The 14,324-nt window shown below is 34.5% G+C and overlaps 1 protein-coding gene across 1 annotated transcript in view; it reads left to right on the top strand.

The window, feature by feature from the left end:
- Positions 1–14,324, top strand: part of LOC111603233 (headcase protein) — a 99,647-nt gene that overhangs the window by 28,470 nt on the left and 56,853 nt on the right. Inside the window, 1 exon segment of the mRNA XM_023320737.2 lies at positions 13,053–13,149. Within this exon segment, the coding sequence (XP_023176505.2) occupies positions 13,053–13,149 (97 nt within the window).

Raw genomic sequence — 14,324 nt, 5'->3', positions numbered from 1 at the left:
ATAATAATAACAATAATGTTATTTAATTAAAAAAATATATATATATAAAAGTCTGGCTTAAAAGTGAGTCTAGGCACTTGGATACACTATAAAAATATAGATAAGCATATAGTGGCAAACATATCAAATATGCTCAGAGCTTAGATCATTCAGAAATCTATAACCATAGCGAATATATAGAGCACACTCTAATGAACACATGTGTCTTGCGAGCTGTGCCCATGCGGGCAATTAAAATGTACAAAAAGTTTTGTTATTTTTTTTTTCTTCTAGTTTTGATCTATCGTATCTATTTCGATTTGCGCGCCTAGTCTCTGGGCAGTTATTTCGGAGGCGCATGAAAAATGTTTGTCGATTTGTTGTTGTTCCTTGGCGGCGGCGAACTTTAATTGAATGTATAAATCACGCGTGTGTGCATTCATCTAGACAGATCACAGACAGTTTTGCCGAAGTTGTGGCTCACAGCTTGCCACATTTACCTCGTTGCCTGTTGCCCGTTACCCGTTACCCGTTGCCCGTTGCCCGTTGTCTTGTGACTGCGGCTTGAAGCATTGGGCCTGTCATGACATGTGTCAGCTAGGGGCGGCTAAATGCAAGCATTTTTTGGGTGGAGTGCACAAATTAGATTTGGCTCTAAAGACAGTTGCAGATACAGCTCAAGATACAGTCGAAGATATAGATATATACAATTGATAAAAATTTTAACATATGGACTAAGAATTTTTTGTAGAGTTAGTAGATACAGATTGATCAATGTGTAGATACAGATACAAATACACAAACATACATGGATATAACATTAAAGATAGAGATATATAGATACAAATCCGTTAAAGCATATGTACTTATAGTTTCAGATACTTATCGAGATACAGATACTTATACAGCAACAGATACATTTATAGATAAATATACTTATATAATAGAAGATTCCGAAATAGACACAGATACATGTTTGTATATAGACACACATACATATAAAGATATAAGATACATATATAGATGCATATACTGATATCGTACTTCTGATAAAGACACATTTACAGCTACACATATGGGCACATATACATTTATCATTTACCAGATACAGATACTCGCACAGCTCACAGATACGTGCGGCGAACGCCTTTGTTTGGCATCCGAAATAAATTGCTACAAAAATATTGGCAATTGGAATTAATGGCCAACGCTTAACAGGCAGCAACAGCAGCTATAGCTACAGCCATAGCTCCTCGCTTGCTGCCTAATTATCTGATGAATATTTTTTCTAAATTTTTTTCGGCTTCTTTTTTGGCTTTTTGCGTTTGTTTGGCCAACGCCCAGCGGCAGCAAAGCATTCAAAATCTGTTGTTAAGTTGGCTCAAATAGTTAAAGAGTGCCGCTGACAGCTCAATTTGTTATTGAGCTAGATACAAATGCGCATCTTGAGCGTATTGTTTCGTTTGCTAAGCTCTGCTGTTCGTTCCCATGGCCCAAACGCCGCTATTTGCGCAAAGAACTAACAAAGCTATCTTCAGTTAGTCGAAACCAAATGCAACTAGTTTTACGCATGAGAGTTTCGGTTTGAAGTTTGACTATTGCTTGTGCTGCTTAAATATTTGATGACAATTCCGCGAAATGTTTTTCAACATACCAAAAAGCTAATTAAATGTGAATACCTGGGTGTTAGTGTATGCACACATATTTAACTAGCAGCATTCATTAAATCAAAATCAAACGATTAGATGTCTAGTCTGGTTCTGTTAACACGTGTAAATGAGCGTCTGGTCATCGATATATCTAACTGTTTGTGTGTGCATTGGTGTGTAAGCGTGTGTGTGTGTGTGTGTTGCCAGCAAACAAACTAACAAGCAAACATGGCGCAGACAAACAACAGCCAAAAGTCGTTAAGCTCTTTGCATCCCAGTCGCAAATATTTACGCAAATCTTTGCGCCACACAAACGAAAGACAGACAAGGCTCTCACTTTTTTCCAGCCCTATATCAATAATTAACAAACAAAAAATCATATATATTTATATATATACGTATATGTGCGTATGTAAACTATACAAGCTCATACTATCACATGCTCAACTTGTGGCAATTAATTTGACGCCTCTGAAAAATGTCTACATATGTTGCAAATAAAGGAAAAAAGCGCGAATCAATCGAGTGTGCTTAGCAGGCAGATACTCTGTTATGGACAAACAATTTTAGTTATAATAGTTCAACAATTTATGCATATTTTTAATACTATTTATAGACATCTGGAACCGATTACATAATAAAAATTAACAAATAATTAACAAAACGAAAATTACAAAAAGAATTCCCATAAAGTTTTTAAAAAATTAGTTAAAAATTACTAAAAAATTAAAAAAAAAAAAACAAATTTAAAAAAAAAAAAACAATGTAAAAAAATTTAAAAATAATTTTTAAAAAATTGTGTTAGCTTAACATAAATTAGGGATTGAATTAGTTTAAATACAAATTTTCTTCCTTTGCTCATACTACCCATTCCCATTGTCATACAGGGTATTTAAAAAGGCAGTAAAAACTAATAAACCAAATGCAAAAACCCATTTTAATTGCAAAAAATACAGACACTGTGCGTGTGGCATGAGAAATGAAAAGGGATCAAGTCGCAAGTCGCAGTGCTGCAAGAGTCAGTCGCCTACTAGCCACAGCGCGGCCTGCTGGCCCGCATATGTTTCGTATCTATGACGCTGTCTGTCTGGCCGCCTGTCTGTCTCTGGCTATCTGTCTGACTGTCTGTCTCTTAGTTTTTTGTTGTTTGTCTGAACTTGCCACCGCAACACGCGAACGGCGCAGCCACATGCGCGGTGCTGACTGCCCCAACTCACATCTCCACCGAAAGCAGAGCAAAACGTGGGGCAAGTTTTCACATTTGGAAGTCGGCAGTCGGCGGTCGGTAGTAGTTGGTCCATAAGACTGCATATAACACCATAACGACCATAACACTAGTAACATCAAATTGCATATTTGTCCAAAGTAATGAGACTTTTCACAGCTTGGCGCGCCAGTGTCTTGCTCCCTCCCTCCTCTCTCTATCCACGCCCACTTTTGTCTGGCATGGGGGGCCAGCAACGCAGCGTGAAGTTGTCCACAAGCAGAGCCGCCTCTGGCTCTGTCTCTGGCATAGAATGCATTATGGGAATTTTGTGGCATTTTCATTAACAAGTTTGTGTGCGTGTGTGCATGTGTGTATCTGTTTCTGTGTGTGTGCGAGTGTGTGTTTTTTGCGGCATTTTTAATTTGTTAGCGATTAACACGCGAACGTTCAAAATTTTAAGGCACACATATTTTTTCGTCTGACTCATAAAATTTTTGATATGTGTCGCAGATTATTATACTATAACAACTTATCGCCAGTTATATATATAAATAAATATAAAAATATATATATGTGGTATGGGAAACTCTAAAGTTGAATAATTATTAGCTAATCTCTATAGTTATTTTTTTATCGTGGAATAAATATGTTAAAGTACTATAAAAAGAGGAGTGCAATATACAATATTCAAATAATATTTCAAATTGTATAAATTATGCAAAATATGTATAAGTAGATAAAATTTTAGTTTATTTGATTTAAGTTAAAAAAAAATATAAAATTTATAAATACATTTTTTTTTTATATATTTATAGTGTGTTGGTAATTATATTGATAACATGCGCCGAAATATAATGTTAAGAGGCCTTTTTTATTCTTGGTTATAATTTGCGCCAAATATCCAAAGTTAAGGTGCCTTGCGGCTGGCAGCTGGCGCTGAAATTTATAGCTCAACTTATGAGGGTACAAAGTAAAGTAAATCCAAGTGATTTTGGTTTTATATATTTATTTGCGGGTATTAACTATAACATGGCTGAGTGGAGGAGCCCGCCAGGACGCTGCTTGCAATTAATTAACGGCAATGAGAGATGTTGCCGTTGCCTTTATGGCAACTAATGTGCGTTGCTTTTGTTTCTTTATGTTGCAGCAACAATAGCAACAGCAGCAAAGCAGCAGCAGCAGCAACATATTGCCGCATTATTTGTACGTTTTTTTTCTTGTGCTTTTGCTTGGCTCGACTGGCCAATGTCTGGCTAATTTTCTATTTATTTCACCGCACAACGTGCATTGCCGTCTGACAGCAACTGTGTGTGTGTGTGTGTAGGGTGTGTGTGCTCTACAATCAGTCTAATTTATGAGTTTCTTGCACTTTCAGCCCAAAAACCGTTAAAGAGCCCGAACTGTAACTTTAACTGGGCGCTCTTGTCATTTAGTTTAGTTGAGTTTATTTGATTTTTTCTTTGGTTAAAGTTTGAATTCGTGTAGCAGCTGACCGCACCCTGGCTCAGAACTAGTTTAAATCCATTCGTAACTTCAGTCCATTCGCTCATCAACTTGGAATTGACTCTAATGACATTCACGTTTCTGTTGCATTTCGAATGCCAATTGCCAGTTGGCACACGCCTGCCGCCCGCTTGGCTACTGGGCTTAAAGTTCAGCTGGGGTCTGGAGCTCCTTTGGCCCGTGCGTGTTGTCATTGTTTCTATGCAAGCAAGAGCTGGAGCTGGAGCTGTTTAAGAGACCACATTTTGCTTGCTGCAACTGATTCCATCTGACATGGCCTTTTAGCTATGATTTATGTATGCGCTTTTCAGTTTCAAGTGCATAAATACTTAAATACACTCGCTTAGGTTATAGCAATTGTGATGTGACGTATGTTAAGTATGAATATAATATATTTATACTTTTAATCAGCTTTGAGAGCTTCGAAGTGCAGCTCCTATCAGCAGCTATAAAAGTCGGCTGTAATATAATATATAGTAAATTTATGTATATCAAAGTTAAGAATTAGCAATTGTTTATAACATTATTATATTATATATATTATATCAGAATGCTGCAAAATGAAATTCATATTCGATTTATATTGTCTTCATTTATTATATAGTGAAATAAAAATTCATTTGGTAGTGCATCAAATATTCGTTAGCTATATTTACTGCTAATTTATTATTGTTTTATGGGCGCTTGTTGTCATGTGGGTTGTTAAGCAATTGTTGTTTAAATTAGCTCGTGTGTTGGTCTTTAAAGAAAAAAAAACGAAAAGAAAAACGCTTTATTAGTTATATTGTTCAAGCTGTTGTTGATATATTTTTCCTTATTATTACTATACAATATTAATGAACTTACGTTTGTACTTGAACGAGACACGATTGCCGTAAATGCATGCATAAATTTGTAACATGAAATGCCAATAGACATTTCTTCGAGCTGAATAATTTCCAATCTGCACCAATGTAAATCACAGTGCAGACTGAAAATTTGCGCAATTAATTTGCGCTGCAAATTTTGTTGCAATTTGATATCAGCTGAAGATTGCACCGATCAGATATGGCATAAACAGCCAGCCGTATTGGGGCAACAACAACAATTAATAAGCGTAGATCGGCAGCCAAACCGCTTGGCTAGAAAATTTCATCTCACATTACACATTGAAAAAACTTGTTGCTGCTGCTGCTGCCGGGTGGAAATTGTTGAATGCATTTAGTGGCCATTAATCAATTGGTAGTCGACGCTGGCGATTTTTTCGTGGCCAGTAAACACCCGCTAAAACGAACAGCACACTAACTACAGCAAGCAATTAAACTGCACTTTTTTTATTTTAGTTCGTCTAGACTGCGTTTGTGGTTTGTCGTCTCGAATTACTCATAATTTGTTATATGTTTAGCATTTTTTTCTGCTTCTTTTTTCTGTTGCCTCTTTCCATTTATTCAAATAGTCGATAATTCACATTTGACATAATCTTTATAAATTGCCCATATTTGCAGAAACTGTGTATGTGAATGTGAATATATTTCAGCTGCTCCTCCCCAGCAGACACTGCACCCACAATAATCAGCTGAAATGTGATTTGTGCTTGCGAAACGAAAGTCAAAAGTTGATAAGAGACTTTTGGTATTTTCAATGAACCTATTTCTGTGTACTAATATATATAAATATTTGTTTATAATTTAAATTTTAGTATCATTTCGCTTGGGGGCTTAATTTGCTAATTTGGAAATTTTCTGTAGATGTTTAGGCATGCTTAGCTCTAGATCACTTAAATGTTTATCGATTCACAACATACAAATGCATTTTGAAACAAGTTTTTGAGTTTCCTTTGTTGCTATTATATTTCAAAGAGTTAAACCTTTAGCATTTCCTTAATAATTTCTTCAATTGTTCATTAAAATGTAATTTAGTTAAAAATTGTTTCTTATTATATGAATTTTTCTAGTGCTTCCCTGCTCTTAGCCTTTGCTATTACAGGTTTTACTTTCAATGGGGAAGAATTGTAAGCGAAATGAAAGTAAAAAGTGAATTAGAGATAATTTTCGTGTTTGTTTTTAGTTGGTTTTTGTCTTATGTTTCGCTTGTGGCTTCAACTTTGCCATTTAAAATATGCAATGCAATAACTCGCAATGATTCAGTTTTAGTTTCGGTTTCTGCTTGTGTCTTTGGCTTTGCCCGGAGGCAACCAATTGGCAGGTAGCTAATGTTGTAGTGGCCTGGCCTACTGTATGTGTGTGTGTGCTTAGTTCGTAAAGTTCAAGCCCGAGGCTGGTTGTTTGTCCGTAGAGGGAGGGGCGTGGCCAAGCAAGTAGCCCAAGTGGCAAATTTAATCAATAACCAGCTATGGCAGTTGCAATTGCAACTGCAACAGCATATATATATATATTTAAGGAGAGAGAGAGATACACTCGTTCGTCAGCGCCTATCGAAAATTGAATTTGAATTTAAATTTGGATTTTTTTTCTTTTTTTCTTGATGTGAAAAACGTGAGTTACGGCAAATGCACGAAAATTGTGTACGTCCTTTACTATTTGATATTTATTTATATGTATTTCGATATTTATGGCTAGGTGTGGCCCAACAACAACTGCAATTAAATTATAACAACTCAAAAAATATGACAAATTCTTTTTTTTTTCTTTAAAAAATATTTGGCAATTGGCGCTTGCCGCTTGGTTTATTTATCAATCTACGATTTAGTTTATAATTGCTGCCGATTTGATGTATTGACAAACGGAAGAGGCATACGAATTGTCAATAATTTTGCTAAATCATCTCTTCGGGTGACAACAGACTGATTTAAATTATTATTATGTATTTGAAATAAATTTTTTATTTTATTAATAATTATGCTATATTTTTTGAGAGCAAAACAAGTTTTCGAAAAATCAATGCGAGATTTGAACCACAAAAGTCGTTTTTGACATAAAAAAACAACTCTTTTATGCCATTTTAAGCATATAATTAAACATATTTTGTCGCACGTTTTGCATAAATTAAACAATTTGCGAAGATATGTTTATAATCAAAGGCTACATACGATATGCAATATATATCTAAAGACAGGGTATTTAACAGTCGAGCATTGCTCACACATATCGGAAGCAACTGACAGAAACTTGGCAATTCAATCTATTTGATGCTTCACAATATTCATACGCCACGTTGTATGTAGCATCATTTGCTGCTGTTGCAAGCTACAGTCACTGTGTGTGTGCTTGTGTTGCAAGCTTGCATTGCTTGCACCAAATTGAAGCATTTCACATTTTTAATTTGTACGTGATAGGGCAAATACATAGTTGTTGCCTGCCACTCGATGTTCGAGTTGCATTTGCTTTTAGCTTTTGTTTTTATGTTTGCGCACAGAAATTATGCAGCAATTGCCATGAAGAAGAGCATTTGCTTTTGTTGCTTTGGCTGTTGTGTTTGCAGTTGCTGTTATAGTTGTAGCTGGCTGCCCCTTGATGTTGCATGCTTAACTCACAGACAAATTGTCTCTCGTGTCTGCTTTGTCTGGCAGCACTTAGCACGTGATTGAAAATTGCAACGGAATGAAGTGATTTCAAGCAAATGCTGCAACAACAACAGCAACAACAACTCTTAGTTCTTATTGCTTACAATTCATTTCGTTTCACTTTTTGCATTTCATTCGATTGTGAATGTTTAACTAGATTTTTTGTACCTTCGCAACTTGGAAAATTACAGACACAACAATCTTTTCGTAGACTTTTTGTTTTTGGCATTAAAAGCAAATTTACAAATTAGTGTGAAATTATGGCCAAAAAAAATGAAAAAAGCACACAAACGAGAACAGCTCAAAAAGCAACAATAACAACAAAGTAATTTGGCCGAAAGAATAGAAAGAAAAAAATTATGAACGAAGTAAAGCAACAACAACAGAAAGCAAACTCACTGAAAATAAAAGCTGCTAAAATAATATGTTAAGAAAACAAAAGAGGAGGGAATTCAAATGTCAGACGACTTCTAAATACACTCACAAATTTAATAAATAATAAGAATTTAGAGCTAAAAATATATTTATAAAACCTATTTCTGAGGTCCTCCATCATACTCAATTGAAAGTTTCCATATACATTCTTTCCGATATGAATAGACGACTACCATAAAGTAAAGGTTACAAACTGAAATGAGAGATAGAAATATCGATACAGATATAGATAGATCTAAATATTAATAGAAATATATTCAATGCTATGATACATACCATATCCAAAAGTAGCAAAAATAACTGTGTAGGTACAAAACTCACATCTTATAGCCATGAGACAAATATATATAAAGCCAATCACCACATGTATGCCACTTCCTATCAAATAAGTCAACAAAAAGTTGGGCGATTGCTAGATGTTTAACCGATATAAATGGGCAATAAAATAGAAAAGTTACTCATGTGAGATCTTACAAAAATAACGCCCATAAGCAGGAAAACGTTGCAAATCAGATATCCCATACTGGCCAAGCGATACACTATCAAAAACTCATTTCCCTTAAACCCTATATAAATCAGATTTAGAAATAAGTAAAGATGTATAAACATATTCTTATATATATATCGAACTTTGATTTCAACTTACATTGACCCAGGCAAATGGCGTGGAATGACAGTACGAACTCCACTGCATAGATGACGACACAACCGCAACGCAAATTCACGCAAAAGCAACATTTCTTTAAATGTTTCATATTGTTTGTTATACAAACTACACTTGATGCAAAAGTCATGGCCTAGCTATAAGTCCCTGATCTAGGCTAAAGTATACACACAACAAGTTGTTTAGCCGTAGTACACGGAATTTCCAGCAAGGTCAAAGTCAGCTGCTCGGAACCACTAAAATAAAAAAAGCCAAACAATGGCCAAAAAAAAAAAAAAAAAAAAAAAACAAGCAAGAATGCTCTACTCGTAAGTGAACGGCTTGAAGATACCCTACAAATTGCCTTTTAGATTTAGTGGAAAATGGTAAAGGTTCATTAGTTCAGAAATAGCTTAGCTTTTACGGAATATGGCAAGTAACGTCTGGTTTATCGATTGTTATCGATTTCATTGATAAAAACATATCGATTGGAAACTACGTTACTCATCGGAGCAAGAATTCGTTTAACCAAGAGCCCAAATAACTTATGATTGTTAACTTTCATCTTTTATCAATTTCTCTTACGCTTTTGTGCAAAGCACATATGTCCCTTTACATATGCATGTGTCCTCGATACCCACTTAAAGCAGATTCCAGGGTATAAGAAAACCTTGTACATATAGTGCTTGCTGTGTTATATGTTTAATATTCTAATTTAGGCTTTGTTCTATGAGCTGCTAAAGATTGTGAGTAACTGATGGGCGGGGGCGTTGGCGGTTAAGGGGAGTGGCAGCAACTCCAATTTGACAAGACAAAGTCGTTGAGTGCCTATATAAATTACAATTTGTTCAGCTGGAGTCGACGCCAGAGTGCTTGCTGCGGGTGCTTGGCATTTAAATGGAGTAGATATGAACTGATATATGTATATATATATTTGTTATATATATATATGTTTGTATATCCACTTACCTTTCGCGATATTTCAATGAATAAAATAGCCATTCAAACAGCTTTTAATTAACAGTCAGCACTGGCAATCAGCGACGCACGTGCGTTCTGCTGGCCCCCACCGAAATAAAAGAAACGAAACAGAAAATGAAAATTAAGCCGGAGAGGCACAGCCATTAAAATTCATTAGCCATATGCACATCGGCCGCGCTTTTATTAATAAACAATAAAACACATTAAAGAAACCAAGCCAAAAATGAAGAAAGAAGCAGCAGCAGAAGATAAATAAACGGATGAATCGAATTTTTGAATTTTGGCAACGAGAGCAGCTGCATTGCCAACTCGATTGGCCAAAATAACAGCGGCTAAGCAACAAAAAGGTCAAAACGCTTTTTTGATTGTTTGCTACAATTTCGCACGCTCTTTGTTTAAAAGGCGTGGCCCTTCGTTCCGCCAGCCAAAAAGTCAAAAAATGCCAAAAGTGCATTAGGGGTATTACTGTAGATCAATAATTTTTTTCTATCTAATATGTAGGTTAGTTAATAAATAATTAGGGCTCAGCTGAAGCAAGATATAAACTTTCAACAATTAAGAATAAAATTTAAGTATTATAAAATATAAATATATAAATAATATTTATTTAAATCGGATTCTTAAAATTTTAAAATAATTTGATAATTTTATTTATATTTATTTAAGTGCTTAAATAAATTGTTTTAACATTTTTCTAATGCATTGAACTTAAACAGCCAAACCGAATTAATTTTATTTTTGCATGTGTCAGAGTGGGAGCTTGATAAATGCACATATGCTCTTTTTGCCTACATGAACTAGTAACAAAAAGGTTCTTTTACTCTTACAATCTTTCTCTTCCTCTCTCCCCTTCCTCGCCTTTATGACGCAATTGTCAAGCCTCGTCGTGAACTCGCCTTTTGCTTGCTTAATTGTGTAATTGTTTAAAAATAAATTACAATTTCGTTTAATTTCGCGTTGATAAGCTCGCGTATGACTAATATTTTAGCAGAGGTTCTGGACTAGGGAAGAACGGGGCAGGTCCGCTGCTGCAATGAAGGCACGAGTCGACAGTCGGTCTGTTATACTTATTTTTTGTTTATGTCTTTTTACTCTTTCTTTTTTTAATTTTGCTTTTCTTTATTTATGTTATATAATCGAGGTATAAAATGCTGTATAAATATAATGAAGGTATATATGGAATGTTTTAAATATAAGTAAAGTACAAGAAACAAGCTTTGAAGCTCTGTAAATAGTGCTAGATAAATACATTGTATACCGTATCTTTATGATGATGTTAGACTATAGATAGCTCAGTTGTATATACATATATATATATACATATATATATATATATATATATATATATATATATATATATATATATATATATATATATATATATATATATATATATATATATATATATATATATATATATATATAATATGTTATAGAATTGAGTCAAACTGCGAATCATTACCAAAGTAAGCTGACTAAGAAACTGAAGCGTTTAAGTTGTTTACTATTTCTAATATTCAAATAGATATATATATTATATATATATATAGACCTGTGTGTGTATTTCTCTGTCCATATATAGAGTTAATCGTTTTACAGCACTTAAAGCTGAATGTTTAAAAATAGTTGCTACTCTGTGGTAAATTGTTAATTGTTATTGCGCTAATTCGATAAGGGGCGTTCGGCTGCTATTGGGTTCAAGTTCAGTGGGTGCACGATTGGGCGGTTGCTGTGCTGAAGGTTACGCCCGCCCACATACACCCGCCTAAGATAACACTTTGAAATTGTTGCATAAATAATAATAATAATAATTTCTGAACAACTGAAATAATATTTTAATCTATTCAATGTCAAGGTCAAGCAAGACACAACAAGAATTTCGTTTGTTTTGCTCTCGACATTTCTTTTTCTTTTATTGTTTTTTTTCTTCTTTCGCCTTTATTTATTCTCCCTCTGTTTATTTCTTTGCTTGCCTCGTTGTTGTTTTTTTTTTTGTTTTATTTTATTGAGTATTGTTGATAACTCTATTTGCTTTGGCTTTAAAGACAGCAACAACAACAATGAAATTCTTCAACAGCCCGTGACAAGGCACAAATCCAACAACAACAAAAACAACAGCGGCAAAAATCCAGCTATGGGCATAATATTTGTTTTGAATTTTTACTTTTTATATACGTTCTGTTAGTAAACAGAGTATATTAGCTTTGTATATTTCCTCTTGCTTAGACAGACATAATAGAAAGGCTTCTTTTCAACGCACATGAATGAGTATCATGCAGTCGGTTATGGCCGTTTCAAATATATTTTTGCAGTTGTTATTTGTTTAAAATTTGACTCAGTTGTTTGTTTTGGTTTTATTTATAGCAAAAAAACTTTTATGATATTTGCTTTACTTTCCGTTTGTCAAGCCAAAAAATATTTTTGAAAAAATAAAAAAGGAATTAAAATAAAAGCAAGTAACAAAGGAAATATATTAGAGCTTAGAATTGATGACTCATGAGTGTAGCTAATCGAGTTTATCCATATTTTTTTGGTCAAGTTTTGCTCATAGGGAACATCTGTTTAGTGCGAGATCTGTAATTTGAAAAAGTCACGTATTAGCTTAATGAAAGCCAAACATTTGACAGGTATATAGCTGCGCTTGGGATATGTGATTGGGGGCTATGTCGCCTCTCGTAGCCAACTACGTGCGCTTTGTGGCTAAAGGAAATCTTTATCTGGCGGCGACGTCACTTTGTGCAGCAAGGCACATGCAATTTCCGCTGGCTGTCAACTGCCAACGTGTTCAATATGCAATGCTATGATGCGAGAATATTGTAAGAGAAATGCTGTCATAATGTATATTACAATATATATATAAATATAGTAGCAAAGCATAAGCATAGGTATATTGTAAATATAGCCTGCAGTGTGTGGGCGGAAATGGGTGTAAAAAAAATAAAAAGAAAAATAAAAGGCAATTGCTAAAGGAACATCAACAACTTGAAAAAGAAATTTGAATCTTTGTTTGTGTTGAGATTTTGTGTATTTAATGCGGGGTATGCTCAAGTTGTGCATTTCTTATACTTTTTATCTCTATGCGTATTTATATATATATGTATATATTTTTTCATATGCTTATCATATTTTGTTTTCGTTTTTTTCTCCTGACAGCTCCACCTCTGGTTGCAATGGCATCTTCTCACGTCGCTTGGATTTCTCATCATTCAATTTATTGCCAAAGACGCGTTTGAATTCTTATCAAGTTAAGGTGAGTTATTGCTAAAGATATATATATATATTTTTGATTCTAAATTGTAAATTATTCAATGAGCAAGTGAAATAGCGAATTGGCCGCGCCCTTAACTCATTAATCAACAATTCTAGCTGACTTTAGCTATTTGTAAACACTCATTCAGTCGCTTGCTTATTCACATTTCTTTCTTATGCTGCATTCATTCACAAATGTCCGATTCGCTGGGCTTTCAGTTCTTGGAAGTTACACACAAATATATATATATGAAATCGCCTGACTTGGCAAACTAGCAATTGGATATGGTCTTGAGACAGGCCATAGCTATGTTGTGGATCTTTCGGGTTAGGGAGCCAGCTGCTGCTGCCTGGGCGGGTTGTTGTGGCATTGTTTGCATAGCGCAATAGTTTAGATAATTTGCAGATGTTGTATCAAAACAAAATGACAAAATTCTATGGAAAAAGCTGTACACGAAAATTTGATGGCAACGTTTGTTTTTTGTTCTATTTTGTTTTTGTTATTGTTTATATTATGTTTAGGTGTCACATGAAATAGCTAAAAAATGTGACTTTTGTTGCTTGTAGTGAATGTCAATATCTTGTCTAAGGGAAATGGAGCATTTAGTAAGTGATTTTATGAAAATTGAAGTTTTGGAGTTATGGAATTTCGCTGGACATTTGATATGATGTTGGGAAGAAGGGAGAGTTGGGGTGGGAGCAACAGGGAGAGAGAGGAGCGCAAAGAATTCAGCTAAAAATTATTATATATAGCTTTATCTTCAGTCTCATAATTAATTGAGGTATCAAAAGCTAGCCTAGCCTAACACTGAAAAGCTTAAGTATATAGAACAGTTCTTGCTAGATAAGCTCTGAAGTTGATAAGATATATATTTTACAATTTCATGACTAATAAATAAATACTTTTTTAACTTTGCCTAGAGTATTTGTGCTTCGTTGTGGTCTTGTTACTTGGTTGCAGCCTCTCTCGTAGCTGTATTAGATGTAGGCTGTATTAGATTACTGTTTACACTTTCTGTTGTGCCAATGTCGGCATATTTTATGTGTGTTTGCGGAGCAGCGAGGCAATGCTAAAGGAACGAGGCAAGCAATTTTCAACTGCATACGGTTTTGATATGCTGCGGTTTCTATTATCATCATTATTATTATTATTGTTATTATTATTTATTACTGTTG

This window comes from Drosophila hydei, unplaced genomic scaffold (assembly GCF_003285905.1).
Source record: "Drosophila hydei strain 15085-1641.00,03,60 unplaced genomic scaffold, DhydRS2 tig00000290-arrow-arrow-pilon, whole genome shotgun sequence".
Lineage (NCBI taxonomy): Eukaryota > Metazoa > Arthropoda > Insecta > Diptera > Drosophilidae > Drosophila > Drosophila hydei.
This window is presented reverse-complemented; position numbering and strand designations above follow the sequence as displayed.